Here is a 16,247-nt window from a genome sequence, read left to right as displayed (position 1 = left end):
CCTGATGTCTTTTGTGCCAGGCTCTTCAATCGAAAACTGCCACGGTGTGTTTTAGGGGGGCGGCAGGAAGGGCTGGGCTGACAGCCGTAGCCAGGGCCCAGGTGCGCAGAGCCGCTGCCGGCTGGGAGGACGCGGAGCAGAGCGCAGCAGAGCGGCAGTGGCGCCCGCTGGCCGCTCGCAGCATTGCCAGAGCATCCTTCCTCTTCCTCCTCCTCCTCCCCGCCCTCCCTTCGGGAGACCGGTAGGACTGGCAGCTTCGAGGATTCACCGACACAAAACGCCCCTGCCGGGGTGCCACGGCAAAAGAAGCCCAGGGCATCTGCGGGCACAGCCCATCCCACAGGGATGCGGGTAGGACCACACAATCTTGGTCAAAAAGATCGTCTCACATCCTTATCTTCTCTTTGTATTTCTACCCTGCCCAGCGTCCAGCCCCTGCAAATATAAATCCAAAGGATAATTAACAATCTCCTCAGCAGGAATAGAAGTCATCTCAGATAAGATACCTGCGCAGCTGTCCTGGAATGTCAGCACAGTAAAACATATCCTCTGCACCTGTTAATGAATGGCTGCTTCAGAGCAGTTGAGAAGGCTTCATCAGAAACCTGTACTTCAGTTACCACCTCTGCATTAATGAAGAAAGCACAGAGGTGTGCGGAGTCGTGTCTCACCCCATGGAAATGTGACCCAAGCACACCAAATCAAGAATAAAAAAAGCAATATGCAGAACCACACTGTGCCACCCATGAGAGGAAGCAGGGGCTGATCTCTCTGGTGATCAGTAACGGGACTCAAAGGAATGTTATTAAGTTGTGTCAGGGGAGGTTTAAGCTGGATATTAGGAAAAGATTCTCCACCCAAATAGTGATTGGGCACTGCAAGTGGCTTCCCAGGGAAGTGCTTACATCCCCAAACTGGTTGGGATATGAGGATATGCAGGTTGGTATGAATGACACCAGATACCTGAACACATGAATTGACTTTAGAAAGGCAACTTTGAAGCACTGAATTAAAAGGAATAAAATAAAAGTTTGGAAAACAAGTTCAGGGTCATTGCAGCCAAACTTGTGAGACACAGATTTTTTTGCCATTTGGGAAAAAGTTCCTACTTAGGTCCCGCTTTAAATTAATCTTTTGAAGATGTCAAGCTCATTAATGAATTAGTATTGCTATGGCTTATCACTACCTAAATCCATGTAAAGCTTAATTTGGAGCAAGAACAAGCAACCCCTCTGCTACTTCCTTACTATTTTTCCTCCAGCAGGAAAATTTATTTATAAATTTTGTTAATAACTGAAGTTATTAACAAGACTTTTGTTTTCTGACCTGTATTCTTAGGGATGGGAGATGCAGTCACCAAAAAACCCCCAGACAAAACCATAGTGAAACTCAAAGTCAGACCATAAAAGATGTTCCAGCATCTTGACAGTGTAAATGGATCATTTAGAGGCAATTATGAACTCAAACAGCAGCTTTTTCACCAGGACTGAATGTCCGAGGGATTGGCTCAACATGAGAATTTATTGTTGCAACTCAGGCAACTCAAACATCGAGACACGAGAGCGTGCTACCAGACCAGGAGGGAATGAGCCACAGGGAGCAAAGTGTTCAGGTGGATTAACCCCGAGACCTGCACACAACAAACACATCACAGGCTGGAGTACACAGTTATCTGTGGGTGGTGCTGAGGTAACATTAGCAGCACCAGCCAGCAGCAGAGCAAGAGGTACTTTTACCATTCCAGTCAGGATGCTCATTTTCTCTCCATCTTGCAGCACACAGCTGAGTCCCTTGAGGAAATGGGAGAAGGCAGAGATGTTTTATGTGTTCTCTCTTCCCTCCCTTTACATCTGCCCATTCCTCCACTCAAGGAGCCCTACACTGTTCCTCGAGGCACAGATGTGAAGGACATACCAAGATGAGCCAAGCTTCTTCAAGTTATTTAAGTTTTCCTCAGATTCACCTCAGCACATTCAAGCAACAAAGTGTGCAATTAACTAGAAAGGAAAGTGGTTTTTAATGGCTTCACCAGTAACAAGAGCCACTCAAACTACTGATAGCACTACTAGTGTCTCCATAGTTACACCTATAAATACAGAACAGTGCACTGTGTTTGCATGGCAAGGTTTTGGCAGTGGGAGGGCTACAGGGGCAGCCTCGGTGAGAAGCTGCCAGAAGCTTCCCCTGTGTCTGACAGACTCAGTGTCCGCCCACTCCAGCACAGACCCGCCACTCGCCAAGGGTGAGCCCATTGGCAGTGATGGTAGAGTGTCTGGGGTAACAGATTTAAGGAGAAAAAAAAAACACACAAAAGCAACTGCAGCCAGAGAGGGGAGTGAGAGTATGTGAGAACAAGTCTGCAGGTACCCAGGTCAGTGCAGCAGAAACAGAAGATGCTCCAGGTGCCTGCCTTGAGAGACTGAAATTTTAAGGGTTAATGACTCAAACAATGGGCCTTTTCAAAAGCAGCTGGTGAAGTGCACGACTTTAAACCTACTTTTGTTTAGCAACAAACTGTTTTTGGGCTAGATGAGGGAGAAGGCCATTAGAAAGCAGATCCTGAGAGGTGGGATAATGCTTTTATCATGCAAATGTCTTCTCTTACACAACTGGCTGAGATGTAAAACTCCTCCTCCCTTTCCCAGCTTCCCTGGAAGGTATTGGGACATTCACATGCATGCGTAGGCCTGACAGCATTCATCCGTGGCTCAGCTCTGCTGGTGAGGCAGCTGTCAATGTCTTAGAAGAGATCATAAACCATCAAAGACCCCCGAAGCACTGCCAAACCCATTTTGGGCCTGGACTGCACATCCAGATCCATAATGTTACATCAGACGGTGGAAACCCCACTCCCTTCAGGGGTGGAACCTGGGCATTCCCACCACACCCAAAAGTACTAAGGCAAACTTTTGTTTCAGGGGCTCCCCCACCTCCCACAGATCAAGACTGTGACCAATCACCTCGACTAAGGGACATTCAAATCATCCACAATCAAGTCTTGGTCACTGGATCCATGGGTGGTGGCATTTTTCCTATTTTTTCCCTTTCCTATACTTTTTTTCTTATTATTTGCTTATGTATGTATTTTTATACTTTTTATGTTGTTATTTCTATAGCTAGCCAAAACAAAACTACATACCTCGGTTCCAATGCAATCAAATTATTCTAAAATAAACCTGCCATCCCAGTCCTACAGCCCATGGAGAGCTCCATGCTGAAGCAGGGCTGTGCAGAGGCTGTGACACTGCAGGAAGCCTGCAGTGGAGCAGGCTGGTGGCAGGACCTGTGCCCTGTGGCCAGAGGAGCCCAGGAGCCCATGCTGGAGCAGGTTTGCTGGCAGGACTTGTGACGCCATGGGTGCCCCATGCTGGAGCAGAGGAAGTGAGAGGAGCCCTCCCCATGAGGAAGATGGAGCAGCAGAGTCAGCATGTGCTGGACTCATCCCCCTGGGCAGCTGCTGGGAAAGGCAAGGAAATCAAGAGTAAAGCTGAGTCTGGGAAGAAGGGAGGGGTGATTGGAATTAACATTTGGTTTTATTTCTCATTATCCTACTCTGATACAACTGGTAATAAATTAAACAGGTTTCCCCAAGTTGGGTCTGTTTTACCCATGACAATAGCTGGTGAGTGATCTCTCCCTGCCCTTATGTCAACCCACAGACCTTTCTATTTTCTCTCCCTTGTCCAGCAGAGGAAGACAGTGATGGGGCAGCTTTGCTGGGCACCTGGCACTCACCACACGTAACAGACAAGACTTTTTGCAGAAAAGACAAACATGATTCCACTCCATCATGACCCTTTTATTGATAAAAGGACAGATCCTGACGGTGGAGAAAAAAAGATGTTTCACAAGGAGAACAGGAAGTAGCTCCTACTGGTCTTTCAGTTCCTTCAGTCTTCTGATGGCAGATTTGACTGTCACCGCAGAGGTGGTACTGGAGGAAGAAGCAGAGTCATTTGCATGTGGCAGAACAGTGCTGGTGTTATTTATTTTTGAGACAGCACTAATCATTTCAAATTGTTATCATCTGACTGTGCTGCCAAACAGGGTCTAATTCCACTTCTGTTTTCCTGACAACAAAGCGTAGGCCTTGGTCCACAAAGCACACGGAACTTCACAGGCTACATCCCAACCCCAATTTCCCAGTCATGCACCCACCACGTGCACCAATGTGTGGGCTCAAATCCCTCACGACTGCTACGCGTGGGGCAGGAGTGTCTTCTACAGAATTGTGGGGGAAAGAGAGCAAAGGCAGTAAGCAACAGCACCCTCACAATAAAGGTTATTATAATTCAATTTCTTTGCTTTTACAACAGAAGGAAAACATGAAAATAACTTTTCTTGGAATAAATCTGGCTTTGTCTGCTGCAAAGAATAGCAATCAAACTGAGTTTGATCCACAGCAATTAAATTTTAACAGAACAGGCAACTCCCCCCATTTGCTATCTCAGGACAGATCTACTTAATGGTTAGTAGATCAAAATTTATAAAGAAAAAAAAAAAAAAAAAGGTCAAAAGTCAAAAGCTGTATTATGCCTCAGCTACGTGAAAATAAATGATGATTGGAGCTTCTTCATTTCCTTACTTGTAAGTCCAGGCACCACCAGCAACTGTCTTCATGCAGGATCCACAGTGCCAGATACCCACAGCCTTCCTCTTCATTTTGGTCTGGAACAGAAGAAAAAAGAAAAAAAAAAAAAAAAGAAAAAAGTCACTCTCCACCATCTGAAAATGCCAAACAAGAAACTTCAGGCAAGGATTTCAGCATCACACCACAGAACTCCTATAAGCCAAGTTAAGAGAGGAAAGGAACAGACAATCCTTTTACTCAAATTCTCTAGACACTTCTTAAACATTTTACCATCCAGCTATGAACTGGCTCATTTCTGAAGGCATCATCAAAACTTCAGCTTATTTTGAAGGAGAAAAATAGTAAGGAGTTACCCTGGTCCTAACAACTGATATCCTCACCTCGTTTGGCGCTCCCTGGGCAAGCCCAGCTTGCTCAACCCAGACTCACTTCAAACAGCATCTAAAGAGTGAGTGGTGGTACAGAACTCACTCCCCCATGCAGGTATCCATCACCTTGCAGAGGTGACAGGAGGTTTGCCCATACCTATGCCTGATTTAGGCAGCTCTGCAGACAAGACTACGAACATACTCACTTCCTAACTGAAAGGCAGTAAGTTAAGGACAAACAAAAACCCAACAACAAATCAAAGCAAGAAAAAACTCCATGATGAAAATATAATCTGTGCAAAGCATAAGGTCCTGGACCTTTCAAACTGTCAAAAACTAGATTTAAAAGCAAATTTTAATTATGTTAAGATTACACAGTTAAGATTACTTCCTATCAGAAATTCCTCCCCATACAGAGTTAGACAGCACACAGAAATAAGCAAATGCCATCAGAATTTTAAAGTGGGAAGAGCAACCTATGTTACTCCACCAGGTATGCTGTAAAAAGTTACTGGAAAGAAAATAAAAAGCCCAAGTCAAGCCTTAATTATCATGATAACAACTAAGATGCTCTAATTCTGTCAGGTTTACTTTATTAATTATGTAAAACATCTAAAATGGCAACACTGCTCACTCTTTTGTATCATGAAATGTAATAATGTTTGTTTTCATTTAACTACTACTAAACATTCATGTGAAATGTCTACTTTTTCAAGGATTCCTGACAGTAGCCCAAAGCTCACTATACACTAGTCCCTGTCTTGGAACTAGGTGCATTTCTCTCCAGTAAAAAAACTACTGAAGCATCAGATCACCTTTCTAGCATCAATAACAGTGTGATTTTTAAAGACTTTTGCGGAGGAAGGGGAAGGAGCTCTCTCACCTTGCCACAGAAGGAGCAGGTATACTTGGCATGCTGGCTGATTTCAATTTTCTTCACCATTTTCCTAAGGGATGCACCATAACGGGTCCCATATTTACCCACGATCCCGACCTTCTTAGTGCGCTTGGCCTGTTGGGAGGCAAACCAGGATGAGCTTCAGCTCTACACAGACAGCCTTCTCCTCGCTGCTCCCCTCTCCTGACATGGCAGCTGAGTGCCGAGCACTCTAGAGCCGGGCTGCAGCCTCCCCCCGCCGCTGGGAAAACCGAGGATTCACAGCGTCACGGCATGGGTCAGGCTGGAAGGGACCACAGCGGTCCCCTGGCACAACCTCCCTGCTCAAGCAGGATCGGCCCAGAGCACATGGCACAGGAGTGCATCCTCACGGTTCCTGAGCATCTCCACAGAGGGAACCACACCCTCTCTGCGCAGCCTATTCCAGTGCTCGGGCCCTGCGCACAAGTTCTTCCCCGTGCTCAGGTGGGACTGCCTGTGCATCAGTTTCTGCCCGTTTATCCTACTGCTTGGCACCGCCGAGAGGAGCCTGGCTCCTGCGTCTTGACAGCCCCCTAATTCACACACTATTTTAACTGTTTAATTATTATATATTTATATAATGAGATCCCCTCTCAGTCGCCTCTTCTGAGGCTGAACAGGTCCAACTCCCTCAGCCTGTGCTCATGAGAGCTGTTCCAGTCCTCCAACCCTCCTCGCTGCCCTCCTCTGGAGCATTATCGATGAAATGCCACCGGGCTGGCGCTGCTGCAGCCCCCCAGCTCCTGCCGGGGCACTTCGGGCAGCGGCGCGGCCGCCAAGACGGAGCAGAGCCCCGTCCGTCCCGGGGCCAGCCGGCTGCGGCACGGAGCGCTGCAGCCCCTCTGCCCCGCGGCTGCCATTCCCCTCCCGCCGGCCGCCTCCCCCCGGCCGCCCGGACGGAGCGAGCCGCTGTCGCAGCGCAGCGCGGAGCCGGCTGGAGGACGCGGCGCATCCCCGGCGCGCCCCGCGGGCTGAGCGCGGCGGCCCCGGCGCGGATGGCGGCGGATGGCGGCGGATGGGCCCGGCCTCACTCACCATCTTCCGCCGGCGCCGACGCGGAGAGGAAGCGGCGGTGCGCAGGCGCGGGCGGGGCGGCGCGGCCGGAAGTGACGCGGGAGCGCGGAGGGCCTCGGGCGGTCGGGCTCGGCCGCGCTGACGGGCGCAGTGGGACACGGCAAGGCCCCGAGCAGAGGCTGAGCAAAGCGGCGTCACTGCTGCTCGGGGACGGGAGGAGGCTCCCTCGCTGGAGACACTGCCGAACCGTCTGGATGCAGCCCCGTGGCCTGTGCTCCGCCATGGCCCTGCCTGAGCAGGGAAGTTGGACCGGATGAGCACCGCGGTCCCTTCCAGCCTGAGCCATCCTGTGGAACTCAGTGTGGGAGCCGGCTTTACATGAGCGCCAGCACCGCGGGAGCACTGATTCCTGGGTTTCCACCGAGGGAGGTCACAGCAAAAAAAGAGAGGGAACAGTTCCATTCACTCACCTCGTTTTAAAAGAGAATAAGCAGCAGGTAGATGTCAAAACAGGGACAGAAAATATGACCAGAACTACAGAAGGAAGTATAATAAATATATACATACATATATACATATATATAGAAATCAATGTGGATGAATTCTTACCATAAAACATACCAGCCATAAACCATGAGGTTTCAAGAATCTTGGCATCAGGTCAGGTCAAGGCAACTTCCTTGGGGTTACCCAGTCCTGAAAGCACCAGCTCTGAAAGCTCTCATGTGCCACTGCAGAGGTGATTCCCAGCACCAAAACACAGAGGGAAAAAGGCACCAGTGCCATCGAGCTGCAGTACTTGTAAAGGGATTAGCAATCCACTAACCTCCATTAAGGAATGTAATCCAGTTAGCCTGAGAATTTTTTATGTGCAGAGCCAGCTACTGTTCATCCCCTCCTGCCAGGAGAGGGCTGGAGCTTCCCAGTCCACCTAGAGAAACCATCCCCAGGTAGTTGTTGCAGGTAATTCTCCTCCATGCCCCCTCTGGCTGCCTCAACCAATGACAGCACTCTTCACTTGCAGTCTGTTTAGTTAAGAGGGAATCGAGGAATCGAGTGTACACAGCCACTGTGTTACTTTCCCTGTCTGGGGTCTGTACTTCAAGAGATGCTTATGGACAGGTGTCACATCCCCTCTTGGCTCGTGCTCAGAGGGTTTGAACACTGACATTTTTCATTTCCTTTGTCATGCCAGGCTCCTCATTCCCTGATCATCTCTGCAAACTCTTCTGGGAGCTGGTGGGCCAGAGCAATGTTTGAGATGAGGGCTCAGCAAGGCTTTAAGCAATGGTATTTATATCTCCCTCAGTTGCATCAAAATTTCATTTGACATATCCTAGGAATATATCTGCCCTTTTCAGATCCTCGTCACAATGATGACTCACAGGATACCAAAGCTTTGATACCAAAGTATGAGAAAACAGAAAAGAAAAAGTTCCTTTGGCTGCTTAGTGACGATATGATTAAAAAATATAAAAATTGTCAGCCAACACATCCAGAGAATCTACTGCTATTCTCTGGTCTGTATCTACAGAGTTCAGTTTGCTGTGACAGTACAGCACATGGTCATATCCATCATCTACCAATGTCACAGACAGCTCTGGCAACAACCAAACCCAGCTGCCCTGGGTGACAGCCATTCGCAGCACTGTCAAAGTAAACACACATTTCATTTCCAAGGGACTGAGAAGAGGAAGGAGACAGGCCAGCACAGCCTTGCCTTGATAGTCCATTCCCTTGAACTCTTCAGCTCACGAATCTAGCCAGCCTGGGGCATGGAGAACACTTAGTTGGAACTGCTCCAGCTTATTGCTGAAGCATTTTAACTTGTTGTTGCTGTTTTGGCATCCTTCTTGAAAACACACCTTTCTGCAATGTGGGTGGGAGCACTGCTGCAGGTGTACAAGCAGGCATCCAGCCACAGTAAGATGCTCCAAGATCCAGTAAGAGGGAACCTTTCCGTTCCTCTACTGGTTTTAGATAACACCAAAAAGATACAGCTCTATCATCTTCAGCCGGCAGGCGCAAGAGGCCCCAGGAGTGCTCCAAGCTCCTGAGCCTGCTGTGGGTCTCACTGGCATCCTGCACACTGCCTTGTAGAGGTTCTTGTCAGCAAGCCTTGGAGATCCCGTCTGAGCCTGCTGCCAGCTGCCCAGCCACCTCCTCACCATATTAATGATGGGCTAATGGTGCCATTGGGATAAGGCCTGCAGTCTCTCCAATCCCTTCAAGTCATCACTAACAGCACTTTCCTTCAAAGTTCTTCTCCCCTTTCTCATGTAGTAAAGAAAAAAGGAATCTCAGATGTGTTTAAAAAACCTATGTATCTGTGCAGCAAACCAGATGAGATTTTATGGGTACTAACAAAGGGAAAGTACATTCCTCTAGAAGGACTTGGATTTACCAACATATGGACAAGATGAATTGAGTTAATAAGAACAGAATTCTCCAAGGGTGCTTTCAGTGTATCTTAGAAAAGTACTGTTTTGAAATTACGGTAGCTTTACAAAGAAGAGAACTATTTTTATAGGAGACAACAATATGAGTAAACAAATAATGCCTTTTGCATTTTTTTCAGTCAGCAGACAGCAACATTTCTCACCCCTTACTCAGAACAACCCACTTTGCAAGTAGAAAGATCACTCGTCCTACAGACAGATTAAATACTCTGTGTTCAAGATGACAGACACTTAAAAATGTCAAAAAGCGTGTCTTCATCACCTAGCCAGCTGTTGAAGTAAGAGCAGTGATGGTTAACTGCCATCAAACCCATTTATCTCAGCCTGAAACCCAGAGATAAAGAATTTTCTCCAGGTGCCTAGTCACAACACCCCTTGCTACTGCTCACACCCCAAAGCACCATCTGCAGTCATGAATGAAAAGCAGCTCTCCACCCAGCACAATTGTACATGCAGCCTGTGGGGCATTTCCATGACGACACCAGCTGAAAATGGAACAATCAAACCCTTCAATGCAGGAAAAAATACGTAATGTTACCAGGTTGATCTTACAGCACAAACATTTTTCTCCTCTGCTTTGCAAGAGAGATATTTTTGTCAGTGTCTGGTATCTGCACAGAGCCAAGCACATCACCTCCACAGCATGTTAGCTGCTGGCCTCCAGGAGCTAAATGTAAGCCTTCAGTTTGCCACCTTTTCTACAAATTATGGCTGTAAAATACAGCTGAGAGATGGAATGCTAAAATAGAAAAAGTACCAAAAGCTTGGGAATCACAACTTAGAACAACTTTTTATTTAAACAGTTCAGTCCAGAATCAGTCTTACAAAATAGCAAAAGTCTGCCTGTGTCCCCTTCTCCTCATTCACCTGTAGAAATCAGTCAAGTCTTGAAGAAAACATACAACCACCTACACACCATTCATCCCTGAGAAGGTTAATCCCTGGAAGTCAGCACAAGCTTCACCCTCCACTGAGAGAACAAGCACATGCCATGGAGCAGGTCCCAATATTCAGCCCAAGGCCAGAGATGAATGTGCAGGGGCAGACATGTGCCTAAAACATGCAATGCACGCTTACTGACACACAGCTACACTTTACTTAGCTTCAAGGCGGTAACTTCGTCTTTTCCCGCTTCTTCCCCATCTTCACAAAAATCAAGATCTGTTTGGATCTTTTTTCCTCATGGCCAAATGGAATACCTAAGAGCCAGTCTCTGAGTGATCCAAGAAATGGCCAAACTTGCTCGTGAACAAACTAGAAATACAGACTTTTGGAAATTGAAAACATAGTCAAAAGCACTCTGCAGCTCCTGGTGAGTTGTCTTCTCAAGACTTCTGCCTTGGGGACAGCCAGCCATCATCTGCTTTTTAAACAAAACAACTGTGGAAGCTGACATGCTGAAACAGAGCAGAATGATACTTGCCCATGTCCATTCATCATCAGTAAAACCAGGACTGCAAACCCTGCAGGCTGCCAGGTGTGTGCTGCACATCTCTCACACTGTTAGACTGCCTTCTTCTTATTCTTTGAGATGAAACATGCCAGAGATACAGAAAACTTCAAGTCCTTTATTTTCAAAAACTAAAAAAATAATACATGATTGCTTTTGTTTTTTCTTTTTTAATAAAAAAAAAAAATCTCTTAGCTGTTACCATTTACACTTCCTCAATACGCCGCTTCTTTTTGGGACTCACTGAACACGTCTCTGTTTCTCTGTCTTGCAAGGCACTGCCAGAGTCAAACTCACAGCCAGCATCAGCTGCCTCCAAAAACAAAATATCATCAGCATCATCTCTGCTCTCAGAGAAGGTCTTCTGGAAAAGGTCATAGATCGTCTTCTGTTTTGGATCTGACTGAGGAAACAGAACAGAACAGGATCTACATCCACATATGTCATGTAAAATACAGAGATCAAAATCAGAGGACACTCTCCTTACATAGTACACTTATGTGTACAGATCATAACATACATGAAACATACACATATCTATCTCATACATATGTTTTCAAAGACATATATATTACATGGATGCTTAACTCTCCTTGCAAGTAGCAGGCTTGGAACTTCTGTGGAGAGTCCAAGCCAAGGCATGGATCCTAGGAGGAGTTGAACAATCTGTTCTGTGGCATTAAAGGCAGAACAGGTGTAAGGTCACCTGTACTGGTCTAGATGTACAGAAGCCAAAACACATTCAGCCCCTCCCAGGGACCACCAATATTCTTTCAGGTCAATTACCTTGGGAAAGTAATTAGTTGACTCAGCTGTTTCGGAGAAATTGGTTTCTGAAAGACCAGCTTCACCCAGCACTTTGATCTTCTCCTGAATCATTGGCCTAGGAGTGATAAATGGATATTATTTAAAGGAAAAAATCAAGGACACTGTTTCATTTACTATGTGTAGATTAAAAAAGGATACAAATGGGTATAAAGATGGCTTTTCTACCAAACTTTGTTGGTTCTTTAACCTGTCCTGCTGTTGATTATAATCACTGGATACTGTCTTGAGATATAAATCAATTAAATTGGTAACAGTTAGAGGATTTTGGACCATAAACATTTGGAGAACACACACATCCAATAGAGAAACTAGTGGACTGAGGCAACACCAATGGTATGAAGTCAGACCAAGAAGATGCAGCTAAAAGGGACTCCTAGTAGCTGTGTGCTCAATCTCCAAGGCAAGTAATGGTAAACCCCAACAACAGATGTATCAGCATATCAAAGGTAACTCCCAACAAACAGCAGAAGGAAGAATCCATCACTGGCCCAAGAGACTGAGAGGTCCCAGCCACACCTGCACACTGGACACTAAAAGATGCCAAGGCCACGACACAATTAATGCGTTTTCCAAATAGCCTTGTCCTCTTGTTCTTTTTCTTGTCTTTAGAAAGATGCCACTGTCCTTTCGAGAGCCATATTTCTTCCCCATTAAGCACTAATGACTGCACAGACAGCATTTCACAAATAAAGGCAGAATTACTGTCATTAACTTTCCATGAAATTTGGGTGATGCATGAGTTTCCAGATCCTTGCATTGTAGGGTTATAATTACTTGCCATCATGATATTCTGGGAACTGCACAAGTCCACTTAGTTAATTCATTCCTTTAAACAAGGTAATAAGGATGCAATTTTGGACTTTAAATGAAGCAGCTGGTGGATAATTTCTTTTCATCATTTCATCAGGTCAGCTCCCTCGCAGCACTAAAGATTCCTCAGATCCTGTCCACCCCCAGATGTCAGATTCCCAAGCCCTAAGAACTAATGTCCACTGGTAACTCACTGCAGCCAAAAAGCCTCATAGCATAACTATCCAGAGGTGAGTCAATAGTACCTTTTTCATCTCTCTGAAGGGCTCACTGAAGAGCAAGAAGGTGGCGACAATGCAGTTCTCCTCCACAGCTCCCTGTCCAAGCACCCAGCAGCCAGATTGCTCCTCAGAACTGATCTACAATACACTGAACCATCCCCAGTGTCTGCTGACTCTGTTCGAAAGTCTCAGCACTTTACAGTACCCTAGCACAGGAATGTTCTGGGCTATTACCTAAGACAATTTCTCCTCCTTATACTGAGACTGTGAAGGTTTTAGATGCATCAGCTCTCTCAGAATTTAAGAGCCCTTTCTTTGTCAGGTAACTACTTTCATTTCTCCTGCTTGTCAGCCACTCAGTCATGTCCACTGCAGCCAGGCCATGTCACCAGCTTGCAGCAGCCCTGGCATGTACTGATCCTCCTGTCACAGGCTGCGGAAATCAGCACTAGCATTAACCCCTCACACCACATATGTGACCAACAGTGGAAATGTGTCAGGAGAACCAAAATGTCTTTCTCACTTCTTACCATAAGTAGTCATCTGCTGTGCCTTTAGCCACCAGATAGTGAACATTAACGGAGCTGGTTTGTCCAATTCGGTGTGCTCGATCTTCTGCTTGGATCAAAATCTTAACGTAAAAACATGACAGATAGAAAATGAAAACTGCAACATCTGAGAAACAGTGTAAGCACCAGAGAACAGAAGATCTCCTTTCTTCTGCATAGCAACTCCTTCTTATCTAGATCCTGTTAAAACCTGTATTCTCAGAGTAGGCCAAAAAGTAATCTGATACACCAGGTTACCAAAAGGCATCAGTTTTCCAAAATAGAGGGTCAGCACTGATGATGGACCCTTTCAGGTCTTGGCTGGACAAACCCTTAAGAGCTCTATCAAATTAAGACAGAAGCATGTTTCCCTTTTGTACCACCTTCCCCTGTTAGAAAGCTGTGTAAACCAGCCTCACAGGTTCAAGCCCAGGCACCTGTGGTTGCAGAGCCAGCCGACATCAGAAAGAGACAAACCCTAGAGAAAGTTGCCTGCCTGTTACATCTCTTAATCAGCAACATTTCTGCTCTTCAGGGGACATCCAACCGCTCTTCCCTCCTGGACACTTACACCTGGGTTCCAGAAGAGCTCTGCAAACACCACCAGATCTGCAGCAGACAGTGTCAGGCCCATGTTTGCAGCAGTGAGTGAAAGGACAGCCACAGCCTGCTTCTCTGAGAACTGGAACTTCTGGCACAGAGACTGCCGCTCAGCTGAAGATGTGCAGCCGTCAATGCGAATGTACTCAACGTGCTGTGAAAAGGCAGAAGATGCTGTTTAGAGAAAGGGTGTCCCCTTTCTTGTATACTCCTTCCATGTTTTAGTGGATTTCATGTCCAGTGCTTCCACTGAGCAAAGTCACCAATGCCACTGTGGGTTATAGTTTGGAATGTTATCCTAAACCGTTCTTCACACTGCTCCAAGCATGACCCAGCATGCTTCAGAAGCATCCATGGAAATCTCACATGTAAAGTTAGACAAACAAGAGAAGTCAAGAGAAATGACTGGCAGGTCTGCCAAGTCTCCCTTCAGTATCTTAGTTCAAAAATGTAAAAGCACCACAGAGGTAAAGGCAGGCAGCGATGGTGGGCTTGGGTAGTCTAATTCTCCCTCTGAGGAAAGCCTGGAGAAAAACAGCCACAAAGGGTAACACTCCAAGAATTCATAAGCTCCAGGGCAGACAGTGGAATTAAAGAACATTAAATAAAATAAAAGCCATTCAGCTAATACAGAGTGCATGCTGTGAGGCATTCACCCTCAGCTCCCCCAGTGAAGTTGAAGGGCACACTGAGAAGCACAGCAAGTAGAAATCATCTCCGTCACTAACTGTCCTCACCTATCTGAGCAGCCATAAATCCAGAGGGCTGTTCAACAGCTCTGAAACTGGAACAGTGATAAAGTTAAGACAAATCAGTCAGTCACTTACTTTCTTCTTCAGCTCTGCAACTACTGCATCCAGCATTATCTTGTGATGAGCAAACACCAGGAATTTATTATTCCCACTTTCCAGTAATTCCAGGATGTATTCTCTACATGAAAAAGGAAAACCACCAAAACAGTATAAAATTAGATGCTGAGAGAATACAGACTTTGCTCACAACAAATTTTGAAGATACTGCCCATCTATACACAAACACTAGGGAACTGGCTAGCATAAAAAGCTGAAGTAAAGTGCAAGTAGCAAGTCAAGTCTTCTATAGACTAAAATATAGAAAGGAAAATTCCCTCAGTTTTTCTTCACCACAGGCAGACACAGCTGCCTACATTATACTTGGGTATCAAAGAGAATCAGTTTAGTGTATCCTACTTGGAACATGACATCCCAGACCAATGACTGAAGGTCATCTACACTTAATTACAATCTCACTCACGCTTCTGTATTTCTAACTTCTGCACAATCACAATGCACTAAAATAATCTGTATGCAGTTAAACTTCCTGTGTTTACCTGGGATTGTTTTTATATCAACAAAAACACCTCTAACACATTGATCAGAATAAAGTACCTTTTCTTACAAGGGTTCCCACTGACAATTTACTCCAGCTTAACTATCTAAATTTGACAGCTATTTCTAGGCATTACCCACATGCATATAGGCTTCATGGCCAATGGGAAGCAACAAGACTCCTTTTAAATGACTTAAATGAAAACATCTAGCTTTTCCCATGGACAGGCAGCACAGCTACAGAACCCATTTCTATGCAGTAACTTGTATTACTATCAGATTAACTGGAGCCTGAGGAACACCTGTGAGCCCATACAGATTATGTCATTCTTTCTTTGGAAAAGCAAAGTTGTTGAGAAGATCAGGAATACAAAGACCTTTGCTAAAGTCAACAAGTCTTAGGTCAGCAGCAACTGCCACAAAGGACCAAGAAGGATTTCCAGCACTGTATTAAGATGGCAGACAACTTTGCAGGGTTCATAATATTCAGATCCCCATTACACGACAGTATTATTTAAAAAAGAAATCTGGGAGAGGAGTGGGACTGCTATATTTTAAAACAAATATCAAAGCAAACATTCAGAGTAGTAAGCAGATGTCAACCAACACATCACAATTATTTTGTATCTCATTCCCACATTCTATTTAACAAATGGCATGTGATTTCAATGGAAGCAATGGAAGATATGTCATTAAGGGTGACACAGGAAATGCTGATGATCACAGTGCAGTACCATTAGTTAGATGGTACTGTACCTTAGCAGCTTGTAGTAACGGATATTTTAAACGCTACTAAACCCCAGGAAAAAATGGACTACTTCCTACCAGCGAGTCAAATAAACAGCACTTCATGATTTTATATTCAGTTCATACTTTGCAACTGAAATAAAAAGAAGAAAGTCTTCTAACTCTTCACTAACATAAAAGGAAGAAAATCTTCTACAGAAATGAATGCTGGGACTATGAAGAGCAGTTCTGTGCCAAACAAGCAAATTTTGCAGCAAGGTCTGTGACTGTGAAATCACACAGTGCACATCAGTTGGTCCTTACATTCAGAGAGCTGTGGAAAGTAAACCGTTTTTATATTATTACT

General features: G+C 45.5%; 2 protein-coding genes across 7 annotated transcripts in view; both read right to left on the bottom strand.

Moving 5' to 3' along the window:
* Positions 1–3,778: 3,778 nt before the first annotated feature.
* Positions 3,779–7,378, bottom strand: RPL37A (ribosomal protein L37a). Its single transcript, XM_058840427.1, has 4 exons — positions 6,914–7,378; positions 5,843–5,971; positions 4,586–4,668; positions 3,779–3,934 (listed from the first exon to the last, which is right to left on the bottom strand). The coding sequence occupies exons 1-4, from the start codon at positions 7,352–7,354 to the stop codon at positions 3,871–3,873; spliced, it is 717 nt and encodes a 238-aa protein (XP_058696410.1). The 5' UTR covers positions 7,355–7,378; the 3' UTR covers positions 3,779–3,870.
* A 3,521-nt stretch (positions 7,379–10,899) lies between these two features.
* Positions 10,900–16,247, bottom strand: part of SMARCAL1 (SWI/SNF related, matrix associated, actin dependent regulator of chromatin, subfamily a like 1) — a 35,646-nt gene continuing 30,298 nt past the window's right edge. For 5 of the 6 annotated variants that reach the window (XM_058840168.1, XM_058840170.1, XM_058840165.1 and 2 more), the window contains exons 13-17: positions 14,636–14,738; positions 13,780–13,962; positions 13,191–13,291; positions 11,588–11,684; positions 10,900–11,204 (exon numbers count right to left, since the gene is read on the bottom strand). In XM_058840168.1, the coding sequence (XP_058696151.1) occupies positions 11,007–11,204; positions 11,588–11,684; positions 13,191–13,291; positions 13,780–13,962; positions 14,636–14,738 (682 nt within the window). In that variant the 3' untranslated portion in view covers positions 10,900–11,006. The remainder of the gene's footprint in view (positions 11,205–11,587; positions 11,685–13,190; positions 13,292–13,779; positions 13,963–14,635; positions 14,739–16,247) is intronic. The other variant, XM_058840169.1, reaches the window with a different exon arrangement.

The sequence above is a fragment of the Poecile atricapillus genome, chromosome 5, assembly GCF_030490865.1.
Source record: "Poecile atricapillus isolate bPoeAtr1 chromosome 5, bPoeAtr1.hap1, whole genome shotgun sequence".
NCBI lineage: Eukaryota > Metazoa > Chordata > Aves > Passeriformes > Paridae > Poecile > Poecile atricapillus.
The sequence above is the reverse complement of the archived record's forward strand: the minus strand, read 5'-3'. Positions and strand labels throughout refer to the sequence as shown.